The sequence below is a fragment of the Adiantum capillus-veneris genome, chromosome 11, assembly GCF_014529385.1.
Source record: "Adiantum capillus-veneris isolate H3 chromosome 11, ASM1452938v2, whole genome shotgun sequence".
Lineage (NCBI taxonomy): Eukaryota > Viridiplantae > Streptophyta > Polypodiopsida > Polypodiales > Pteridaceae > Adiantum > Adiantum capillus-veneris.
In genome coordinates, this window is record NC_140941.1 from 101,058,941 (window position 1) to 101,083,794 (window position 24,854).

The 24,854-nt window shown below is 43.8% G+C and overlaps 2 protein-coding genes across 3 annotated transcripts in view; both read right to left on the reverse strand.

Moving 5' to 3' along the window:
• Window positions 1–3,566: 3,566 nt before the first annotated feature.
• LOC147447734 (mitotic checkpoint protein BUB3.1-like) overlaps window positions 3,567–24,854 on the reverse strand; it is a 74,533-nt gene continuing 53,245 nt past the window's right edge. Inside the window, exons 1-8 of one of the 2 annotated variants that reach the window (XM_086523449.1) lie at window positions 8,583–8,998; window positions 7,674–7,756; window positions 6,851–7,117; window positions 6,554–6,629; window positions 6,037–6,117; window positions 5,877–5,955; window positions 4,683–4,783; window positions 3,567–3,894 (exon numbers count right to left, since the gene is read on the reverse strand). In XM_086523449.1, the coding sequence (XP_086379575.1) occupies window positions 3,810–3,894; window positions 4,683–4,783; window positions 5,877–5,955; window positions 6,037–6,117; window positions 6,554–6,629; window positions 6,851–7,117; window positions 7,674–7,756; window positions 8,583–8,983 (1,173 nt within the window). In that variant the 5' untranslated portion in view covers window positions 8,984–8,998 and the 3' untranslated portion in view covers window positions 3,567–3,809. Of the gene's footprint in view, window positions 3,895–4,682; window positions 4,784–5,876; window positions 5,956–6,036; window positions 6,118–6,553; window positions 6,630–6,850; window positions 7,118–7,673; window positions 7,757–8,582; window positions 8,999–24,854 lie in introns of those variants that run through there. The other variant, XM_086523450.1, reaches the window with a different exon arrangement.
• On the reverse strand, window positions 14,044–15,972 carry LOC147447735 (uncharacterized). Its single transcript, XM_086524449.1, has 4 exons — window positions 15,833–15,972; window positions 15,068–15,781; window positions 14,630–14,975; window positions 14,044–14,537 (listed from the first exon to the last, which is right to left on the reverse strand). The coding sequence occupies exons 1-4, from the start codon at window positions 15,970–15,972 to the stop codon at window positions 14,367–14,369; spliced, it is 1,371 nt and encodes a 456-aa protein (XP_086380575.1). The 3' UTR covers window positions 14,044–14,366.

The following is a 24,854-nucleotide window of genomic DNA, read 5'->3' on the forward strand; positions in this document are numbered from 1 at the left end:
TAACAAGTTTATGAGTGCTCCATGTGAAGCATGTTATCCTAAATGTCCTATGTGAATTCAAGTTTTAGAAGGCCAACAAGACGAAGAGAAACAAGATGAAACTAGGAGCAAAGAACAATGAGAGAGTTCTCAAGATGTTGAAGAAAGATCCATGAAAAAGAATCCAAAAAGACCAAAGATGATGAGTGAAAGAACTAAGTGGCAATGATGAAAACATAGATTAACATAAGCACCAAGACAAAGACAAAGATAAATATGGTGAAGATAATGATGAGAACGGGCTAAAAGGAAATACATGTATGCAGAAGACTACGAAATTGAGATCGACTTTGAAATTGGTAGACATCTTCAAAAAGCTTGTGTCCACTACACTTTGAGGGAAGTCAAGCTTCTAACACAAGAAAAGGCAATTTGGGAGCTTACTCAAATACCACAAGCCAGCCGTGCTCGGCGAAAGGTTTGAAAAGCTTCAAAAAGAGTGGGAACTAGACCAAGAAGAAAGTGAAAAGCTGATTGAACATGACTATGAGCTTTCTAGAGATCAGTAAAATGCTCCTTCTCTACAGTCAAAGATCAGCAAAATGCTCCTTCCTCAAGTACCTCAACAGCTATCCAAGCCAAGGTTACCAAGCTACAAGGTCTTTTATAAGATGAGATACTTTAGAAGCGCGCCCTAGGGACAAGTTTTAAATTGGCAAGTGCAGCAAAAGATAACAAATTTGAGAAGTATGAAGGAGAAATAGCAAGTTTACACACTCTAGCGGTGGAGAAAGAGAAGTAGCTGGCAAATATGGACAAGGTATATTTGAGCATGGTACCCATTCTGCATGTGATTAGCCATGATATACTGGTACCTTGGGGCAAAGATGCTCTCATTGAAGATCTAAAGAGGCACAAGCCTGCGATGAAGCCTCTTAACATTCAATTTAGGGCTTGGCTTATATGACCCAGATTCTTGCATGCCATATGCTACGCAATATTTCCAAGATGCTCATCCTATTCATTAAGACATTTTTAGATATTGACCAAACCCATGGACTATATCCCTTTAAGGCAACAAAGGGATATGTTAAGCCTTTACATTTCCTAGAAAATGTTGAAGAAAGTTTCATTACAAGGTTCTTTGGACATGGATGCCATAGGTCCAATTTGCTCTTGCCTTACCTTCCTCAAGTGATTGGTTTTACTCCAAGCTAGATGGCTATGTAAGCCCAAGGTATCACTAAGAGAAGCCCCAAAAATCACAGTTTTTGGAATCACATACTTATATTATGATTGGATTTTTTTATGTTCGTTACTTCTAGGACTTCTTTGGGTGGGCTTTGCTCCAATATGAACTGCACTTTGGAGGTCATAAGTCTAGATAACCATTTCCTTCATCTTTTGTAGACTTGTTCTTGGGTGTATTGATTGCCTTGAGGCTTTCTTTGGAAGTCCACTTTGCCTATAAGAAGTTGCCAATGGAACCCCCTTTTGGGCTCCAAGTAAGTATTTTATTTTTTGACATCATCATGCTATCTGTAGTCTTTCATATCCCTTTAGGTCGTTAGTATGTGGTTTTTGACTTGATCTAACTTTTTAATCTCTCCATTTGATGGTTGTCTAACTTTTGCTTTTTTTTTAAAGGCTTTTAGCTAATCATTAGGACTTTTGTGAACCTTGGATGTCTCCCCTGGTCTATAAGTGTCACGGGCAAAGACAAGGGATGGACAGCTAGGGTCTAATCGGGTTTTGATCCATTTGAATGGGAAAAAAAAGAAGGGCTCCCTGTGTCACCTCACGTCCTTGAACGCACGATCTCCCACTCCACAGGCGCGTGTCTATCCACCTACACGGATGCACGTCGTTGCACATGTGGTGAGCGCAAGTGTATAAAATCATGCCCCCCTCGCTGCATTGATCCAAAAGTCCAAATCACGCGTGCCACCGATAAGGAGCCCCTGCCGTCGATCTCTTCACTCTCCTCCCGTGTCACATAAATGAGGGATGTCTCCCCCCCCTCTAGATCAATTCTCAAGTGATGGTGTGAGCTGCTACCATGTGTTCGTTGAAGGTCTTTTGTATAAGTTTGACTCTCAAAGCTCTTTATCATTAGAATATAGTTGAGGTCATGAATTCCTTAGATTTGGCTACCCCAAGCTTCAAGTGCATTACCCATTATCTAAAATTGAAAATTTCCTTTTAGATTGACTCGTGTTTACCTCAAAACACATTTTTCTTCTTGTTTGACCTGATATGTCTGCTATCTCCATGCTTTTTTGTTTTTCCTATAAAGCTGAAGATTAGCTCCATTCCGTCTTCATTCTTAGAATTAAACTCACTCAGAGTAAGCTGATTTCCAACAAAGACATCTACATTGTTACAAAGGGAGCCATCAACTTGTTCTCTTTTTGACTCGGCATTTACACTCCAGACTTGTATCCCCAATACTCATGTATCCTCTATTTCCTGAACAATGTCATAAACTTGGACTTTAATGTCCCCATCTTTGGGCTCCTCAATGGAAGAGATCAGTTGTAGAGGAGTCAGATAATAACTTTCTATGGCGCCACAATGAGTTGGAATGGTTTTGTTAACATAGACATCCATTAACCAATATGTAACCAATTGAATGAAAAGGTGTTCAATCATAAGCATCATCCACTACATCTCTCCACAACAAAATCTTCTTGCTTTAAGAATTTACACTCAATGATCCACATCCAGAGGTGAGGCTTTGCATTCAACCATGATGGCACTTTACTCGTGTTGAAGGAGTCAAAATCTTCATAAGGCTGATGTTACAGATCCCCAGAAGAGTGATCCTTGAGATTAATCCCCATAATAGAGCCGACTTGTCAAAAATAGACATAGTTGTAGCCCTAGTCCTAGATCATCTAAAGTTGTTGCAAGAGATATATAGCCAAGATGATATGATACTTGGACATCTGCCCAAAATCAGCAGTAAAGAAACCGTGCTGGTAGTCTATCCTGCAGCAATTAACTACAACTTCTAGGAACCCCTTATGTGAGCATGCGCACGCACACCTGCGTGTGAAGAGAGAGAGACGTTTTCAGATTCACTCCAACTTTTACACAACTATGATCTCCAAGACCTTACGTGTTAGGAAGACCTTACCAATTTTGAGACACGATGTCTGCAGCAGGCCATATAGATAGATAAGATTTCATGAGGGTTCACAGAGCTCCATAGCTTGCCACAAATACTTTACACACCATAGCTCTCTGTCTCACTAACCACTTCATGTTAATTTTTCCCTTCAATATTAGCATACATTTATAAAGAGCTAGCAGCCCTTTTTCCAATCGGCAATGTACACAGTAAGTAACTGGATATGCGGGTTGACGGAATGATAAAAACAAACTTTGGTTAACAGCTGACCTTCGTGAGGAATCAAAAACCTTCACAAGGTCATCTAATTACAACACAGACAAGGTGGATTCTTATTTCATTTGGAGCAAACTAAACCCATCACCATCGTCCAACTCTCAACTTTCAGCATACACAATCACAAACTAACAAACCAAGCGTGCAGCAATGAAGGAGTGCTTCAGCTATTCACCCATTTCAGAAAGTAATTGAATAGAAAATTGAAAAGACATTCAATCGCATTGAATCATTTTCTCATAAGTTCAAAAGAAAGATGGGGGCTTCCACCATTACCTAGATGCAGCTTGCAATTAGCAATCTTAACAGCCATTGGCCCAATACACTTGGCTTAAGACTGTCAGATACTAGAAAGTGCATTTTTGCAGTGAGCTCCCTCACATCCTATCAAAACTTGCCAAAGCAAGGTGGCTACTATACATTAAGCAGGATTGACATAAGCCTTAGGCTTTGGCTTGACTTCCACTTCATTGATGCTGCGTACGAATATCTGATCCGGTTCATGCCTGAAAAACCCATGTGATTAGCCATTACTAAAGAACATCATGAAGTTAAGAAGCACAATATAGAGCAGCCATTATGCATGTTTGTTAAGCTTTCCATTACTGCACACGTTCACTCAGCAGAAACAGCAAAACAAGCATGGGGTAGACTAGCTTCTTTGTATGCAGGACTACATATTTTGTCAACTTTGGTACTCTTGGCGCCATGTTTGCATCAGATCACATGCAAAGAGATGAACACAAAAACCACAGCCAATTGGGGATACTGTTCAGGAAGAAAGATGTAAAGAAATTTAGAGGTCCTTGGAAGGCTCTCAAACACCAGGAGAAATCACACTCTTATCTGCAATAAGGAAAAACCTTATTAAACTCGAACTAATCAAAACAACATCTCGATCTACATTACTTTAGGCTTATAAAATCCATAAGGAGATAGTAGATGAAGAAGCTAAAACTGGCCATGAACAGGCAGTTATTCTTCTTTGCCAAGGAAAATGGGCAGCTTTTGCATGGCAGACGTTGTTAGGCTTGCCTGCTTAGCTTGATGCGTATCTCAAGAATTAATGAAATGGTGTAATCGACTGCTAGAGTAAGGACAAGCATTAGGAATTTCAGAGATTCCATATGACGCTTCCTAAAGATATTACCATATCTGGCAAGGAAGAGAGCAGATAATCTACCTGATCTAAGGTATAAGCAAGAAAGGACACACAAAAAGTTTCACCACCAATTAAAACCCTCAAATCAGATAATGCCTGTGAATTATCAATATTGAAAGGCAAGAGACTTACGGCTTTTGCCCCTCCTCAAAAGTATAACTTGATGCAACAGCCAAAAGCCGTCCATCTCTGCTGAATGACAATGCAGCAATGCTTGTTGGATACCTTGAATACTGTTAGAAAACAAAAGCCTGTCAGTTTACAACACACAACATACAGCTTCATATTATCAGAAAAAGTCTACACTCATGAACTAAACAGGGGCTACACCAGTTGCACAAAACGTATAATCTAGACAAACAAAGAAGATAATGAAGCAACACTAATATACTGTTGATATTGGCTTTAAAACCTTCCCAAAAGAAACTAAAACAATACAGAGGAAAGATGGAGCTTCCATGAATGAAACTGTGTACCACTCAACTTCAACACCACCCATATAACAAGGACAAGACAGTACAAGAATTTGATTCCCAGATTTCAAAATCATACAACAACAGAGAAATAACGCAAAAGAGATAAATCCTAATATAAGCTATAGACTAGAATGAGATTCAACATTGTCTGTGGACCTGGAGCAATTCACAACCAATTGAACACGGTCTTGAAAACTTGATAACATGCGATTGTCCAAATGGGAAATCAACAATCATGAACCTTAAAATGTATTACATGGACAACAGCTGCAACATCTCTAGTGCCTAAGAGTAGGTGCAGGTTTGGATAGGGCTAGCATTACAAAACCAGCAAACTGGGTTTCTATCATACTTTAGAGGGGAGTTTCTATTTTATTCCAGAGGAGATGGGCAAACTTGGCCATGATGAAGGCTAGCACTTGCCAAGTAGAGAAAATGTGCAGAACGAACAAAAACAATAAAGAGAGAAAGACAACAAATGAGAGCATTATTAAGTTAACCAGTGAGAGGGCTTTTAACCTCCCCACTTTCATTACTTTATTACTAATTGTTTTGATGATTCCAAAGTATGAGAGCAAATTTTCTGCGCTGAAGAAAAGATCGAACCTTTTTCAATATCCTTTTGAACGTGTATCCTCAATTAACAAGTAAAGAAAAGATGAACAACAAGAGCAGATTTACGAGATCAAAGTCAAGAGGATCAAATAATAACACCACAAAACTTCCATGTTTAACAGAGAAAGACATGTTGGAAGTAATGTGAGGTATAAAAGTAATATTACTTAATATTTAGATTGGTTTACTCTGGTACAAGGCATCGTGTACTGCAGATATTAATAAATATACAAACCTGATACAGACGCTTCTTGTTATTTCCATCCCACACATTGACAAAGCCATCACATCCACCTGTTGCAAAAGTGCCATATCTGCATGATAACAAAAAACATACATCTCTCTTTTCAAGGAAGTGATACTGCATATTACGTAATATCAAACAATAGAATTACATAGGATGAAATGCGATGGCATTGACCGGAAACACTGTATCTCTACCAGCCTCTGTCCTGCGATGGCATTTGAATGCATACCTACAAAATAGCAAGCAGAGGTTAGACTTTTGACAGATGAAAGGCTGGTCCAGAAAGGAGACCAGCATATTCTAAACATTCATTTATTGCAGAGGACTTCTTATAGGGTGTTTTATGGTCTGTAGCTAAGCTAAGGGCTGGAGGATCTGTCACTATTCTAACAAATGTTGCCTCAACTCTTCCACCGGTAAACCATAATTTGCTTACTTAAATTACAAACCATGGAGTGCTTTCTGTATATATAAACCACAAAGAACTCTGTTGAGCTACAATATGTGATGATGTCCTTTACTTAAAGCTACTCTCGTAATTTAGGAGAGGCACTCTAGAGGGCTGGCATATGAAGAAAGTCCAAAACTGCATGCGATCCTAAACAGACCATCAATCAGGAAAATCTCCACGTAAAACTTCTAAAAAATATTTTATCTCAATGTACTTCTTTGCTTGGCCTGCCTCTGACATATCAAAAAACTCCATGGCCACTCGCCCCTCCACAGAGCTCAAAGCAAATCCTACAGACAAAAACAGAATATTCAGAGTATAAAGCAGGCCCTTGTATGCTTCAAGCACCAGTATAAATACATGTATACCTGTTCCATTTGGGTAACAGCGAACTCCATGGCCACTCGCCCCTCCACAGAGCTCAAAGCAAATCCTACAGACAAAAACAGAATATTCAGAGTATAAAGCAGGCCCTTGTATGCTTCAAGCACCAGTATAAATACATGTATACCTGTTCCATTTGGGTAACAGCGAACACATCTAGTTTGATACTTCAAGGAGGATTCTCGTTTCTGTTCTGGCTGAGACATGTTTCTGAGGTCATAGACATTAACATGCCTACCTGCTGTTGCTACAACAAGGCGGTGGCCAACCAGTGACATGGAATAGACACGCTCTGGCTGAGGACATGTACTAATAAGGCTATCTTCTTGACCACTTGCAGCCCGAGGATCCCAGCACTTCAAAGTCTTGTCCCAACTACCAGTAATGACCTGACCTGAAGGAGAAAAGAACACGCACATTTGTAATCACCCTGTCTCTGGATTCTGTTTTACTAGAAATTTGACAAAAGAAAAAAATGCGATCGACTCAAGTTTTAGAGCTTACATGCAGCAAGACGTACAATATCAAAACTTTAATCATGTAGTCACAATGCAAGCCTCTTGTGTCATGACTGTTCGACAATAAAAACAATCTCAACGTGCACGTTTGAAATGTATGCATTCATAATGTTAAAACCAAAACAAGAACAAAAATAATCACCCAAAAGCAAACATGAACGTCCAAACATATTAATGAAACAAATGACCACAAGACAAAAGCCCTAAGAGTAGAAGACTGTAATAAGGAAAAGACCGACCACAAAAATGACTTCATTAAAGCTTGTTCAACACACCATGGACACTGCAGCAACATAGGGTTGCTAGATATGTATTTAACGAACTTAAAACATTCAGCTCACACCAAGTACAAGCATTGACTTGCAAAGTTCGGAATGAAGGACCAAGAAACAAGTCAAGCAACAAACAAACGTTTTGAAATCTTATAATAACCTGTCGCGTGTGAATATTCTACACAGCGAATGGGCTCTTTGTGAGTCCCTAACCGATCATCCTTTCCTGTGTTGAAATCATATCTGCAAACAAGCAAATCGGCTTCATAAGTTACCAGTGACAACAAAGGAAAATCAGCAACCCGCTCAACTCCAAACAGACAGTTGGCTCCACAGGTGCGTGAAAGTTGGTAGAGAATATTTTACTTGCCTACTCTTGCACTGTTCCTGTGCAGTTTGATGTGAGTTATTTATTAAGTTGGGCTTGAGCATCCTTTCACTATAAGCTTACCATTGCACCACTACTGTTGAAAGACATGTTTCATCAAGTTTCATGCAACATTGAAATGAGCTAAAATACCATATACAGACCAAGAAAACTTTTGGACTAGTAAAATTGAAGCATTCTGCAACTACACAAATCCTCTCAAGCCTCTCCAAGTCCTTTTCCTAATTGCTCCCTATTGTCAAAGCAAAAGGCAGTCAGCACAAGGTTATTCTCTATTCAAATAGCCAACTCATGGTTTGCTAGATGCTTCTACGAGCACGGTCTTGTTTAATTTTAAGCAATTTTTGTGTCTACTAAGTGTACTATGAATCCCTTTGACAAACATGTTGTCTAGCAAAGCTCAAGTGCACAAAAGTACGTGTTTTGCTTGGATTACCATGGATTGACTATATTCATGGTTGCAAGTTCTCATTGCCATCAATTCCATTTTTGGTGGAATGGGATGCCAACATTATACAAGCTAATTGGATGCGAGAGATTATGTCAAGGGATTACTTGTCTGATGCACTTTTGATGGTATGGATGCCAATTCTATTCCAGTGGTACTTTCTCATTTCGCCAAGTGGTTTTAATAACCATATCCACAATTTCTTCAATGACTATACTAGAAGCAACATTTACCTTAGCAACATCTTTGGAAGAAGAGTCATGATCATCACTCTTAGCATCACTTGTATCCTTCTTTTTCTTACCCTGCTGTTTCTTCCTTTCAAGTTCCTGCTTGTAGTACCTACAATCCGGCTTCTTATGCCCTTTGCGTCCACATTGATAACATGTAACATCCTGGGACTTACCCCTGCTCTTACTATTGTTCTTGCCTCCACTGTTCGCATTATTCTTCTCTTCAGACCTGTTTCTAACACTGTATGCTGACCCGCTCCTGCTCTTACTATTGTTCTTGCCTCCATTGTTCGCATTATTCTTCTCTTCAGACCTGTCTCTAACATTGTATGCTGACCCGTTGCTTTCACCATTGGACTTTCTTCTAATCTGCTCATTGAGAATAGAACCACGTACACCATCAACGACCAAAGCAACATTGTTGCTCAATGAAACAAATAAGGATTCCCAGCTGTTAGGTAAAGTACTCAATAAGAAAATAGCCTTTAGCTTGTCACTAAACAGCTACAAACCAGAGTCTTACAACTGACTCAAAATACCTGAGAAAGCACTCAAGTGTTTAGATGCAAGCTTAGACTCATCCAACTCCATGTTCACAAGCTTACGCATAAGATGCACTTGATTCACAAGAGTTGTATTCTCATACGTATCCATCAGTTTCTTCCAGATAGCATAAGCAGTGTCAAGACGCTTAGTATCTGTGAGCACATCCGCAGACACAACCATCTTGATATAAGCAATAGCTTTCTTGTTAAGTCTAGCCTAATCATCATCTGACAAAGTTGCAGGTTTCTCTTCCAAAAGTGCATCATCACAATCTTTTAGAAACAAGATTCCCTCCATTCTATCCTTCCACAAGTCAACGCCGGAGCCATCAAATCTCTTGATTTGAAGCAAAGACTTTGACTCATTGCTCGTAGACGCATTCAAGGTTGTACCATACGTACTGTACGGATCGCGACTGTACGAACTGTACGTCATGCACCGTCTTCAAATTTGGCCATGACTTGATCGCTTCAACTTTTGCAGGATCCATTCTGACACCATCCTTTGAGACAATGTGTCCCAGAAAGTGAATCTCTTCCAGAAAAAACTCACTTTTCTTTGCATTGATGAGCAACCTATGACTGCGTAGCTCTTTGAACACAATGGCCAAGTGATGCCTATGCTCCTCTTCATTCTTTGAGTAGACTATCATGTCATCAAAGGATGTACCAACAAACTGCTGGTGTGGACGGAAAATTATGTCCATCATCCTATTGAACATAGGAGGAGCATTTGTGAGACCAAAGGGCATCACTAAAAATTCGTAAAGGCCAAACGTCGTTCTAAAAGCAGTCTTGTGCACATTCTCTCATCTAATGCGGATCTGATGGTACCCACTCTTTAGATCTATCCTGCTAAACATAGCTGCTCCTTCTAATTTGTCCATAATATCATCAATTCTAGGTATAGGGAACCTATTCTTGATGGTATTCTTGTTCAGTGCACGGTAGTCTATGCACATACGCCATGAGCCATCCTTTTTCTGCACCAACACTGGAGAACAGAATGGAGATGAACTGGGCTGAATCAGCCCCTTTTCTAACAGCTCTTGTACTTGGCCCATTATCTCTTTCTGCTGAGCCGCACTAACCCTGTACGGAGGCTTATATGGTGGGCTATTGCCTGGCACCAAATCTATCGCATGGTCCTCGGGTCTCTCTGGCGGTAATTGAGATGGTAATGAATCGGAGAAACAGTCACTATACTGTTGTAAAAACATTGACCTTTCTTTATCTAGCACAGATAAATTTGATTCATCACAATCTCACACTTCACGTGCAAAAACCAAGTACGCAGAAAGATGCTTTTTCATTACAGAAGTAATAGCAGAAGCTGATACAATAGCAATAGACTCCCCTTTAAGCTTTACATCCAGAATATGAGTCTTTCCCCTGCTCTGTACAGTGATCTTTTTGTTGTAGGCATCCATGATTCCATGTACACGAAACAACCAAGGAATACCTAACAACACATCACATCCGGAATACCTAACAACACATCACATCCGTCCAGTGGCATGATGTAAAATTCTTCAGCATCTACATAGGACTGGATATGTAGGCGCAATTTTCCAATGATGGGTGTCACAGCCTCTATATGGCCAGGACATGCCAAACCTGCCTCTGCTATATACCCCATCCATTCAGGTCTGATTCCCAACTTTGAAGCCAATTCTGGGGAAATAAAGTTGGCTTTGGCACCTGGATCAAAGAAGATAAGCACGGTTTGATCCCTGACCTTTCCCCATGCTCTGCAAAGCTCACTTGCATCTGAGTTTGGCTTGTCGCCCACCATAACTGGCACTAGACCAGCCATGGGCTTCTTTTGCTCTTCTGACTTGCGAGGAAAACGTCTTTTCCATTTCTTTGCTGGTCCTTTTTCTGATTCAGCCGTAGCTTTATCTTTCCCTGCGTTGGCCGACTCCTGAGTCCCTTTAGGAGCCTCATTGGGAACGTGCTTCTTGGCTGAATTTTTCTTGCCTGATCCTACCTTGACGCCAGTGTTAAATTCACAATCTTCTCCCTTGAGCAAACCATTCCCAGTGTTTGCTACCTCGATGAGCTGCGTCAAAGTAGTGACTTTTGTCTTCGTGCAGTATTTTATCAATCCTTTGGGTAGGCCACAAAGTATTTTTCAATCTGTTCTGTCAATGGCACAAACCTATAGGAAGTTACTGGAAGTAGAGCTTTCCAAAACGTCCGATTGTAATCATCCAGATTTCTGCAAGTGGCAGAATTAAGCTGGTGCCATTCTGTCATGACATCTGCTTCAAAGTCATCAGTTAACCATGCTGCTGCAAAAATCTGCTTGAAGTAAATCCATGTGGACAGAGCTTGCCCTTGAAGCAATAAAGTTGTCCACCATTGTCCCGCATTCCCTGTCAAGAAAGTGGCTGCCTTGCGGACCTTTGAAGCCTCTGTAAAGTTTCCCCCTGCATAGGCCTTGTCAAACTGCTGGAGGAATGAGAGAGCCTTCTTCCTGTCATCAAACCCTGTAAAGGTCGTGAAAGACACACCTTTGCCACCTTCTTTGTACGGAGTTGACCTCTCCAGCGGCGTTAAATTGTCATATGGAAGTGACTGAAACATGGGAACACTATTAGGGTTCATCTGTGTTCCTTGGCCGCTATTAACTTGACCTGAAAATGCCATATTTGGCTGCTGATTTGTAATTCCAACCATACCAAAATTTGCCTATGGCATCCCAAATTGGCCCTGAGTGCTCTGAAACCCTGGTTGCATACCCATGACACTGTACATGGGATTAGGCATCATCGTTTCAGCACCCCCGAACACTGTTCCTGGCGTGTAAAACTGATTTCCAGGTGCATGACCAACCATGCTCTGGAATACGGATCCACCTCCAAAATAGCCAGGGTGTACTGAAGGTGGTGGGAAGACCTGTTGCATAGCTTGTAGGTTGCTTCCCTGCTCATTAGAGCCAGCTATAGGCTGCTGAAAGGTGGCGGGCTGAACTGGTACAGCTTGAAAGACTGGCATCTCAGCCACCTGTTCTTGCACCTTAGGCACAGGTTGTGGAGACTGCATGTTCTCCGTCAAGTGTACAGGTGTTTCCATTGACTGTGCGGTATGAATCACCTGTGCTCGAGCCTTAACAGGCTTTTGAATATGATCCAGTGTACCCAACTTGCTGAGACGGAAAAGGAGGTTGCAGAAAGGCTAAAAACCTTGGGTTCTGCATTACTTGTGTAAACATAGCCACAGCAGTAGCCAACTGGGTCCTGAATATATCGTCATCTGTCTGTGGTGGTCTTGAGGACTCACCCACTTCATGTGTCTGTTGACCCTGTGAAGAGGAAACCTCTTCAGTCACATCATCTGGTCTGTCAGCCATAATTGCAATTCCCTGTGTCTGGTCTATGATCCCCTGTGTCTTCAAGCCCAAAACTGACAAAGGCTCACTTCTATGGGAAAAAGTGATTTAATCCCGTCGATGGAACCATGAAACCGGCCTGTTCAATCCAAAAAGGACGGTAGACTTTACTTCAAACCTTGATTTAGCTTTCACCCATTATTAGTCGTCTATTTTACCTGCGCTATAGTGACACAAGAGAGGGGAATGGGATACACATGCTAGAATGCACCTGTATGAGAAGACCGACACCAGATTGGCCCCTAACTTAGGTGCCCCTTTCGGTATTTCTTTATTGTTTAAAAGAGAGAATATACGCTGTGGTTCTTTCCAAGCTGCCCCGTACAACCTTGGCTGAAATTTGAATGTTCTGGCTTGATTTCGGCAGCATAACTGTACTAGAACCCTTCACAGTCAGTATTCCCACGCATTGGCCGACTTCCCCGACGCATACGGGCACTTTGCAAAACCTGGCGAGAATCTGCAGCACGCTGAATTCTCTGTTTTCAGCCCTGAAAATGCGCCAGATCGCCTGTACAGCGGTCCCCTTGCGTCCCCGAACCTCGTGGGGGTATTAGGGTCCGTTTAGGGCCAAAACCCTAAACCTGCAAAAATACACAGCAGGCTGTAATTTACTGTTTCGGGCTCCGTTTCGCGTGCCGGTCGCATACGTAGCAAGTCCTCGAGCTCCCGCACCTGTAGGGCTACTTGCCCTTTGAATCGGACGAGACTTCTAGCGTGAAACCTCTCCGAATTCACCTGTACCTGCGGGGGGATTAGCCGCTAGCTAATCCAGTACCTGTGCAAGAGGCTCTTGCCTCGGCAATCGCGCATGAACCCACACAACTGTACATTGGTCAAATGAAGAGCCCACTAGAGGGGCATAACATACTGCCAAAGGGGAGAGAGAGGGCAGTCCGTAGCGTGCAGGGCATCACTCCTGGCACCGCACTGTGCATAAGAGGGAAAGCAAGCACTCCATAGCTCTTAACCTGTGACAAAACTGAAAATGAGGCTCTCCCCCTCCTAAATTCAGCACCACTTCTTGTTGCATGAGGCAAGTGCACCAGAAGGTGCCACTTGGCACATTTACAAGCATTTTCCCGTTTCGGGGTTGCCGTCTAAAAATATCCCAACCGGTTGCCCAGTTGACTTCACGGCAGAGTAAGAAAATGTTCCCCTTGTCATTCCGGAGGTAATGACGTCAACACATTTTCAGGTCCCAAAATAGCAGTTCCCTAAATTTTAGGAGATGCTGCCATTGTATCTTTCTAGGTCATCCGACCCTCTTTGTACACTGCGGCCACATCCAGAACTGAAATGTAGCCTCTGTAGCAAAGGATTCCACTTTGGCTAGTCAATTACCCCACTTTGGCTAACCATAGTCTTTGTCCAACCTTAGTGCTCTCTTGCCCTCAGGCCTGGACTCCCTTTGGACAATTCCACACTAGCTATGCAATGCAGGGCAGTTAGATTTCCCGAGGGGTGTTTCCAAAAAGTGAAAGTAAATAGATAATAAGAAAGAAATCAACAAAAAGGATAGATAGTAGTCACACGCTGGTGACAGGTAGCTTGCCTTTGCCAATGCTCTTCCGTCGTGCACTCCCCTCACCTGTATCCTGGAGGCGTAATGGAATGTTGTAAGCACGTGCACGAAACCTTGTCACACGCTGATCGACATCCTCTAGCGCTCTATGAAGCATGCGTACTATCTCCTCCTGCTCATCTCTGATATGCTGGTCCGCCTCCTTCACAGTAGGATCAACTACCAGCGTGATACGTGAGGGATCAACCTATTGTACAATGTACATTTTGCTAACAATAGTGTAAATAAGAAACATATACATAGGATGTCATACTACATCGTCATACTACCTGCTTGGGTGTCTCCAAAGCGTGGTGAGAGCGCACAAGCCTCATGTTGGCCCTGCAATAGACTAGCTTCTCCAACTCAGAAGTGCTAAGGCGATTCCGGATCTTGGTATGGATCAAAGAGTAAGCGCTCCAGTTGCGCCAACAAGCACCCGCTGAGCAATCCTGCATTAAAGCAATTGCCGGTGTCGTTGGCAGGATTTAAACGCATTGTGCAAGACCCAAGATAGAGAAATAAAGTGTGATTTATAAGATACCTGCGAGAGCAAACATAGAGCCATGGTAGTCAGGCATGGAAGACCTTGGCGACCATAACTCTGCCACCAAGTGAGAGGACAACTGGTTGCCTCTGGACGCAATGCTACCTGACGTGAAAATGATGGCCCCAAGTTGTTCATGTACTTGCACGTCTCTGCATCTATTGCCAGCTGCTCATGCTTCTCAAACGAATCATTTATGTACTCGTCCTTTAGTGTGAGGAGATCACTCTCATGAAACAACTCTCGGGTCTTGTAAAAAGGATTGAGTAAAGCAGCCATCCCATGAATAGGACGGCTCATAAACTTCCACCTGCTCTCTATAAAGAATAGGATATCATCCCGCCTGCAAAAAAATCAACAATGATCACACTCAAATTAGCAATGGATTCATGGCCTAGATGTAAAAAGAATGTCATGCAAAAATCTGACACTCACCGCTCCTGAGTCAAGGCTTGGCATGTCATGATGTGGCTTTTCATCTGCATGAAGAGATGGTAGACAAGGCCAAATGTCGAGCCCTCCATGTCCGTGACTCGTAGCAAGACATACATTGGTTGCAAAGCCACTATCAGGGCATGGACCTCTGTGCAAAAAGACTCATCCAACACACGCCTCTGAATGGCTTTGGTGTTCTCACTGTTTGCACGAGCCATGTTTCTCCACTTTGGGTCCACAACTGTCTGCAACAGTGGATCCCTCACCTTGGAGAGTCTTTGCAACACCAAATACGTATATGCAAACCTGGTCTTGGAGGGCCGCACCATATCAAGGGTACTATGGCTACGAAAGATGGCTAAGGCCTGATGCTTCTTTCGGAAGAATGTGGTCAATCTGGTAGGCTCTGAAATTGTTGGTTGCACCCAAGGCAGTTTGCCTATGTCCTCCATCAACAAATCTAAACAATGGGCTGCACATGGAGTCCAAAAAATGTGAGGAAACTGTGCCGTTACCATTTCTCCCATAGCTTTGCACTTGGCTGCATTATCTGTGACAACTTGAACCACATTCTCTTTACCAACGTCATTGATGGCCCTTGAAATATGCTCAAAAATGAATTCACCTGTGATCTTATCTTCTGCCTTTCCTGCATCCACAACACGCAAGAAATATGTACCAAGACAAGAAGACACAAGTATGTTAATGGGTCGCCTGCGTACATCACTCCATCAATCAGAGATGATGGTGCATCCAAATTGCTGCCATCCAGCCTTAACAGGCAACAGCACCTTATCTATCAAGGCCTTCTGCTCCTCCAGTGCTGTGGTGTGCATCTTTTTGTAATCGAGGCCATACCATGTATTTGTGGCACCAGCACCTACCTGGGCAATGGACCTCACCATCCTCTCCCATTGTCCAATCTTCAAGACATTGAAACTGATGTTTCACTCAATGAGAGTGCGAGCAATCTCCATCTCAACCACTTTCTGACGCTCTTTTATCCAAGACACAAAATGCACACGTGAAGGCAAGGTGGTCTGCCTACGCACATGCACATCACCAACCTCCTCATTGTCCTCTTCCTGCATGATACGAGCCCTCTTCCTGTTTGCAATTTGTTGAGACCCTGAGCTCTCCTCCACCTGTGTAGAAGAGTCACCAAGCTGTCCAAGAAGAGCATCTTGCAAACGGTCTTCTGTTTGTTGTGCCACTTTTCCTTTGTCTGTTGTTGCAAATGCAGGGAATTTCTCAGCAATCAATGCTTCCCGCACACCTTGAGGTACCTTCTTGCACTTGCCACAATTATTTGTGCAATTGATGCCAGTTAGATGCATCACAACTCGAGTGATTGTACTCGACAGCGTGAAACCACAGTACTTGCATGACCACTTGCGACAACCTGATCCAGCTTGCCCAGGAGTATTCACAACTTCAATAACATTGGTGTGCTCTTTCCACAAAGGGTTCGTAGGTTTCGGCATGATGAAAACAGCCTGCTGAAAACATGCAAATAATAAGGTCACAGGTGAGAGTCGAGACTGGTGTATTCTCTCGTAGAGAGAGACTCCAGAGAGAGAGAGAGAGAGTTGGGGGTGGGGGGGGAGGTAGGTACCTGGTTCTGCACAGTGCAAAAGCCTTTCTCTGTAACGCTCTGTAGCGGCAGTGGGCAACAAATAAGTCACGCAAAACGTTAACCAGATAGCCTAAAAGGGCTTTAATTTTTTTTTTCCTTAAAAAGCACTGTACTGTACGATCCATACGCGTCCTGTACGGATCAGTACGGGCGTACCGTACAGTACGGTTCCACACGTACGTGTTGGTACAACCCTTGACGCATTAGAGGCCATTTCGGTGCAATAAAGACCAAAATTTCACTGCTGTAATTTTATGACAGCAGGCTGCAAACTGAAATTTTCGCCTCTTGCAGGCTCAAAACTCAGTGTAAAAGTGCAAGGGGTCGTAACACAATGTTACTGACACTTTATCCCAAGCATACAACTGTAAAGAAAGATATATTTCAGCACACAAAGAGTGCATACATCCCTTGCATAAATACTCCCACTTCAGCAATAAAACCGAAGTGCATCTACAACAACCTTTAACCTGCAAATGAAGTAAAAATTGCTGCAAAATGTATTTTCAGCAATACATAGACTCAATCGTGATTCCGCATGTAAAATACATCAATGTGCGCCACAAACGTAGCTAATACATGTAAAACCTGCGTTTTTTCTGTAATTTCTTGAAAAACTCAAGAATAATTCTCAAATTCTTTGCAAACTGTCCACAAATTGCAATACATTCACTTATGTCTGCAAATTGTTAAAATTCAGTAAAAACCCCAAATTTTGACAATCACATCTCTGAAATTTCTGCAAATTTCTGAAAAATTGAGCGAAACCCCTAATTTTTCTCAACCTGTTAATGAAATTTCAGCTTGTGAAGCTTCGATATGCTGTGAAAAGCTGAAATTTCAGCAACCTGTCAATTTTCCCTTTTCTTCGGTAGTCGAATTCACCTGCTAATCCCTCTTTGTCGCAACCAAGAGACTCAATGACTCTCACAGCTACAGTGAGAGGAGAGAGAATACCTGTTTGGTAGAAAATCGTGGAGAGAGAAGGAGCTGACAAAAATCGAAGAGAGAGAAGGAGAGACACCACGTGTGGGAAGCTTGACACCAAGCTTTGATACCAGTTTGAAGAAAGCAATGAAACTCCTACTGCTAGCGATGACTTCTTGGTGATGTAGACGAGAGCGTCGAAGAGAGAGAGAGAGAGAGAGAGAGAGAGAGAGAGAGAGAGAGAGAGAGAGAGAGACGCAAAATGGGTTCGCACGGCTGTACGGCACGCTATTCGATATGTTTTTATTGTTATGTTTAGGGTACATTATGAAGGGTCACTTAAGTGACCCTAAGGGTGGTTCACATCCCAAGGTATAAGTGACTATATAAAAATGTACAAAGGAGGCTAGAGAGCCTTTAGATCCAACAGTCAGGGTCCAACAAGACCTAGCTACTCAAGCAAACTCCCTGACATCAAACCAAATGTCCACCATATCTTTGCATCTGCGAAGATCAAATCTGCAAGTACAATCCAATACAATATGCCAAACTGCATACACACTCGAAAGAGCACATAGACTCCGACTGTTGTAATGTGCTTCCTTAAAATCTTCATCAAAACTGTCCTTTTTACTTGTGCTGAGAAGAATATACCCACAACTGAACTGTGCAATCAATATCCAATACACAACATAACTCCAATACTCAAACAGAGAGTAAAGGAACCGGCTCAGGGAACAAGCCCGTGATGAACGTTGGAGTTGATTTGTAACATACCAGAAAGCTAGGCAAAAAACTGCAAGGGAAGAACCTGCTATACTAGCGAGCCGTGGCCAAATCTGCACACCTGAAGAAGGGTTGCCCCCATGGTTGGAGCTCTCCAAAGGGATGTATGGAAGAGGCATCCAAGTGTTGCTGACTGCGGGAGTAGGAACTAGATGTCCCCACCAATTGTCAACGCTACGCGCAAACGTGTCATCCAAAGGATCTCAACAAATCTGTTGTCGATCATAGAGAAAAAAACTGCCCACTGAAGGTTGCAAACCTGTCTCAAACCTGTCACACCTTCCTACAGCAGATCCTCGCCGCATGGTCAGATCCAGCATAGTTTGCAGATTCAGCCCGGAAAACGCAGATTTCAGCATCTGCATCTTCAGCGCGTCGTCGTTGCATCCTCATCATCGCCGTAGAGTCAAAAATCAGCAAATAGAGGATTTGCAAATTTCAGCCCTTAGCGTTTCCAGATTTCAACCCGTCTCGTCGTCGTTAACATCGTCCGCAAGTCCAAGCATTGTAGAGATTTGTGCAATCAATAGTAGACCGCTCTCGCCATAGAGAGTGGGGCCTTCGGAGGAGGGTTTGACAAAATTCTGGTGTCCTATTCTTCTCTCTCTATCTCTCAGTCTCAACACCTTCATTCACAATGTTTATCCACTTTGTTTGTGATGGCTTGCACTCTCTCACTAAAGGAACAGAAAGCTCTTCCTTCCGTAAGTAAAAGGAACCTTGAGCACAGTTCGGAGCACTCATCTTGAGCAAAGTTCAACATTCACTTCCGTTGCACCTTACATTGGTATATCAGAGCTTTGGCAGTGTTTTGTATCACTCAAGGAAAGAACCACGAGAATTTTTTTTGCTTGTTGCGGTCGCACGTAACCGAAGTCCACTTGGGCGTGTCGATTCCTAATCGTATTTTTGAAGAGAGATAAGAAGCCCTAGAAAGAAGGGCTTGTCCAACCTCCCATTGTTTCTCTTTTCACTCATTGAGAGCAGACCGTGCACTTAGCGGCCCCTGTCTGTTCTTTTGGATGTACAATATCTAGTGTAAAGAAATCTGTGATCTGTCTCTGGGGTTGTCTCTCTTCAGCTCTCCTCAGAAAATTTTCTCTATGCCTGTGTAACTCAAGTAGATATAGCCCAAGACATCTCTGATCCTCATAACTCATGACCCTAGATAGAGGCCCAAAACCTTCTCTGAATAGACAATGAAAACGGCCTCATATCTCATAGTACACTGTGCAATGACATATGTAATGTACCTCTATCTCTGGCTCTAGACGGCATAAGCGACATATCCTGCTATCTGCTGGTGTCCCTCTGAATCTGTCAGTCTCAATCTCGACTTGATGTGAGGACGTGCGTATCAGGAAAATGGCACAACGGAAACCATGAGAAAGATGCGTGTCCATATAGCTAGGTCGAATCACAAACCCATCCCCCGTGAGGTGGAGAAGATGCTCTCTATAGAAAGCCATCTTTGTGCCCAACTCCTGTATCGGCTCTATCCATGTCCTCCTCGTGTCCAACTGGATCAGATCCTGACGAATGAGTCTATTAATCTCTATCCGCACCAGAGACCTCAAGGGTGCCTGTGGAGAGTATTGAAAAGGAGGCAACCTGTCCATGGTGAAAATATGTGTCTGAAACCATGATGCCATCGGTGCATACCAGCATGATGTATCCCCATTAAGAGCTATTTGTCTGGAGGACTCTAGAGCCACCCTGGTATATCTGTCTCTGGTAGTATCCCAGAGACTGTGTACAAAGGAGACTGATCTGGTAAGCGCCTCAATCTCCATAGGGGGTATAACCGACCTGTACAACGTAGAGGGCGGTACTATATTTCAATTACCTGTTAACTTTACACAGAGCACTGAGAAGGGAAGAGAACACAGTTGCGTCCAGCGACTAGAATGTCACTGCGCACACGAGACCGACACCCTGTAGGCCCCAAAGCCTGGCGCCTCTTTCGGAATTTCTTTATTCAAATTAAAGTAGACGATCCGACCACTTCGCACAAGCTTTCACAAAGCTGTCCAAACCTGGCGAGGGCTGAAAACGCAGGTTTTCGACCTGATTTTGGCAACATAACGGCGCAAAAACCCCTGTAGGTGAAAAAAAACCAATCTAGGACGGATTCCCTCGATATCTGGAAGCTTTCTGGTGAGCTGTCACAGAAATTCAGCGGGCTGTAATTCTCTGTTTTTCACTGTCAGGAGCCCAAAAGGCTGTACACGCATCCCAAGGCTCTCACGAGGCTCCCCCGATGTTCCCTTGCAGTTTAGGTGCGAAACCCTAAACCTGCAGAAAAACACAGCAGGCTGTAATTCCCTGTTTCGGATCGTTTTTAACGGAGCGAACATGCCTACGCGTGTCCCAAGGGCTCCCGCACGCAATGGGACAGTTCCCCTGTGAATTGGACGAGTTTTCACGCGAGAAAACTCTCCAAACTCGCAATCTTTCGTGATGGAACTGTGCGTACCTGTGGGGGATTAGCAATTAGCTAATCCGGTTCCTGTTCAGAAGGCTCTTGCCTTGGCAAACGTGCATAAACCCCCAGAATTGTACATGTTCAACTGAGTAGCCCACTAGTGGGGCATAACATACTGTACGTAGGGGAGAAAGAGAGCAGTATGTAGCGTGCGTGGCATCAATCCCGTCACCATACTGTGCATAGAGGGCAAGGTAAGCATTCCATACATAGTAACAAGGAATGGCCTTCAGGTCTTCGTTCCCCGTTCCCATTCCAAGATCCCGTTCCGAATCCCCGTTCCGTGTTTCAAACGTGAGTACCTGTAACAAGGAATGGCATTTTGTTCGGCGTTCCCGTTCCGCGTTCCCGTTCCTGGTAACTATGATTCCATAGCTTCTGTACCTGCTACAATCCACCTGAGGCTGAAAATGGCGCCCCCTTTGTTGATATGCAACTCGTTTTTGCCTCCCAAAGTGGCAGAATCGCTCACAGGCTGACACGTCGCCCAGTTTCCGAGTTTGGGCTTTCCCTGCTAAAAATATCTCAACTGGTGCGTCAGTTGACTTGGCAGCAAAGCAATAAAATGTTCCCCTTGTCATTCCAGAGCTAATGACGCGAACACATTTTCCGGTCAAAAATAGCAGTTCCCTAAATTTTAGGAGATGCTTCCATGGCGTCCCTATCGGTCTCCTGACCATCATTGAAGACTACCATTTGACCAACATCTACAATGTGGGTTAATTTACTGGCCCCTTTCAACTTATAAAGTTGCAGTGACTTGATGAGTGGCCCAAATTCTAGTTTGGCGCACACGAGCTTCCATACTCATCAGACTTCAGTGCTAACTGTGGCACGAGCAGTCCCTGTCTGACCGACCTAGATCCCCGATGTGAGAAACCCATTTGGTTGCAGCCGTTTCACACTGGCCATGCAATGTCCACTTGCACCTTTTCAAGGGTTTTGGGACAAACAAGTAAAAATAAAATAAATATATCTAATACTTATTTACGGAAGGCAACAAGAAAAATACACCTCTTGGTAACAGGGGGTACATCTAATTCTGCTCAAATGATATCATGTTGTACGGAAGCCTTGGCTCTGATCAGCCGAGAGATCATAGATACCAGGGGCTTCTCCATACACCTCCAACCATCCTGGCCTACAGAAGGTCCCCAAACCTGCACCCCATATAACATAGAAGAGGCAACCAAAGTATCAAAGAGCCATAACTTTGTCCTAGGTTCCTGGAACTGAAGCTGCGAACAAATCCTCTCCATTCCTCCCAGAGCCGCACTAGCTCTAGTTAGTCTAGTCTCTGCTGCTCTTCTCAAAGAAAATCTCGGCCCAGTAAAGAATACCCCCAAGTAAGTGTATGCATCTGTATACTCCACAATCTCCTGACCATATTTGAAAGTAGGTAGTGATCTCCTGACCCATTGCGATGTGGTGTTAAACACCATAACCTTGGTTTTACCTAGGTTTACACACAATCCACTATCCTCTACAAAATTGCGTAGTGCATCCAAATGTCGTTGCATACCTTCTGGTGAGTCAGATATCAGCACAATATTATCAGCATATAGCAACAATGGGATCCACGTCCCCGCCAGCTGGGCACCCCTGTCACCCTCTCTGTCAATGTAATCAGACACCTCATCAACATACATACCAAATAGAGTAGGAGACAGTGGGCAGCCCTATTTCACTCCAATAGTAGAGTGAACTAAATCAGATACCCCTTCCGGAGTGCGTACATGTCCCATCACTGATCTGTACAGAGAGGGAGAGAGAGAGAGAGAGAGACGACACGCGACACGGAGTGGCGGAATTCCACCCCAGAGAGTATTGGCTCGAAACCTTGGCGCCCATTTCGGTATTTCTTTATATTGCATCAACACGGTACAAGCCAGTACTCTAGACTCTGCACCTTCTCCAGGAAGCATGCCAAAGAATGAGCCCATGGCCTCATATTTAAAGGCTCTAGGCCCCATAAGCAGTTTACATGAAAAGCCTTCAAACTCAAAAGCATCTGGTCCAAAAGCAATGCCCAAAAGCTACCAACGTAATTTACGAAAATCCGTACAGCCTGCCACGTCAGCATGTCAACGCAAAACACGGAAATCCGTACGGTCTTCCACATCAGCACTATCAACGTAATTTCTGAAGCATCCGTACTGCTGCCACGTCATCAATTGCGCGCGTGTGTGTGGGTAGGTTCTGCTTTATTTTAATTCCTTTATGTCACTGGGGCCCCATCGGACGGGGTCCCCATAAGTTAGTAGGACTACTTCTTCTGTTACTTGTTCTTCTTGGGGCTTAGGCCCCTCGGCCAGGATCTGCAAGTTGGCTCCATTCTTCAGGGCTTTGACACGTCAGCAGTTTGTGACATTGCTACACATTCTGAAGCCTCCATCGGGTTCTCCTCGGTAAAGAGAGGTCGGGGTAATCAAGGGTAAAGATGGGGAAGTCGTAGATGAGGATCCAAGGCCTCCACATATACAAAGCTGCCCCAAACTTGGAGTAAACCAGAAAAAAACAGCAAGCTTCTTCTCTCTCAATCATATCCAAAACCGCCCCAAATCAACCACATCCGAGCACTCAGGTGGTCGCAACACCATAGAGCTCTCATACCATGTTGAAGGTGGCAAAGGAAGATGCAATGAAAACAAGAGCTCGCTCATGATCCAGTGCGTACCTCGACTCCGATCTAGTACACCTGCAATGCCAAACACATGAACAAGGCACACCTCTGGAGAAGAGAGATCACTGAGGTAGAAAGAGACAAACATCTGAGAATGAGAGAGAGAGAGAGAGAGAGAGAGAGAGAGAGAGAGAGAGAGAGAGATTTGGGAAAGGCTCTCCAGGCTGATGACAATCTGCTCATACAAGTGACCCGGCATAGAACTGACATGCCAATGGATAGACCCGAGGACACACACAACTGCGACTGCTCCTACACACGAGACCACTGCCATGGTCTCCACATGGGCTGCACCGAGCTGCGTCTCCTCCCGACAACGAGATGGATCTGGAGAGAGAGGAATCAAGGCTCAAGGCTGCCATCGCATGGCTGCTCTCTAGAGGGAGAAGGAATCCTCTGCTCTCCTAGACCTGCATCAGAGATGCACTGCCTCTGCATGAGATCGTCCACCATAGGGATGCCCTGAGGAGAAAACGCTAGGAAGGCTGCTTGCTGCCTAGTGCATTTGCTGCCCAAGGAAAACGCCGGGGCTGAACTGCCGTGCAAGAGAACGCTGGGCTGATCTATGCAAAAAACACTGGCTGATCTACAACAAAATGCTAGGCTGATCTAGAGGAGAAACGCCAAGCTGATCTGCACCAAACCCCTCTGGGGCACCCAAGGGAGGCCGCCCCCCTCTCGGCACTGCATGCATAAAACTAGAAGTGACCCCCTGGTGCCTATACATGGGCACCAGCCAAATCTGCCCGACCAACCTTGTGGCACCTCTTGATAAAAAAGGGAGAGGGGGGGGGGGAGGGGGGAAGAGTACGAGATACATGGGGAAAAATAGGGGGAGCCTGGGATATTTTCCAAGAGTCTATGTGACCATGGAACAAAGCCAAAACCCAAGCTAAACATGGCTAGACACGACCCGACATGAGAGAACGACCTCACACTGGCCGGGCACAGCCACAAAAGTTAAAAACAGCCCCCACTCCCTAATCTACTCCTGGGAGATACCGGAGCTGCCACTGGACAGGAATATGAACTGAGAACTCTAACAGCTTCGGCTAAGCAAAGCTCGAAAATCTTATTCAAGGCAATAAGCATCATCAGGATACCACATTCAAGAAAGGGGATTGGGTGTATCTTAGAATCATGAAGCAACGACATAAGCAAGAGGAAAGAAGTGTCCAAATTGTCTTTTAGGATGGGTGTCTAATGCATATGTCTCTCATGAACTAAAAGGACCCTTGTGTACGTACTAAGCACTAAGCTATCGCCATCA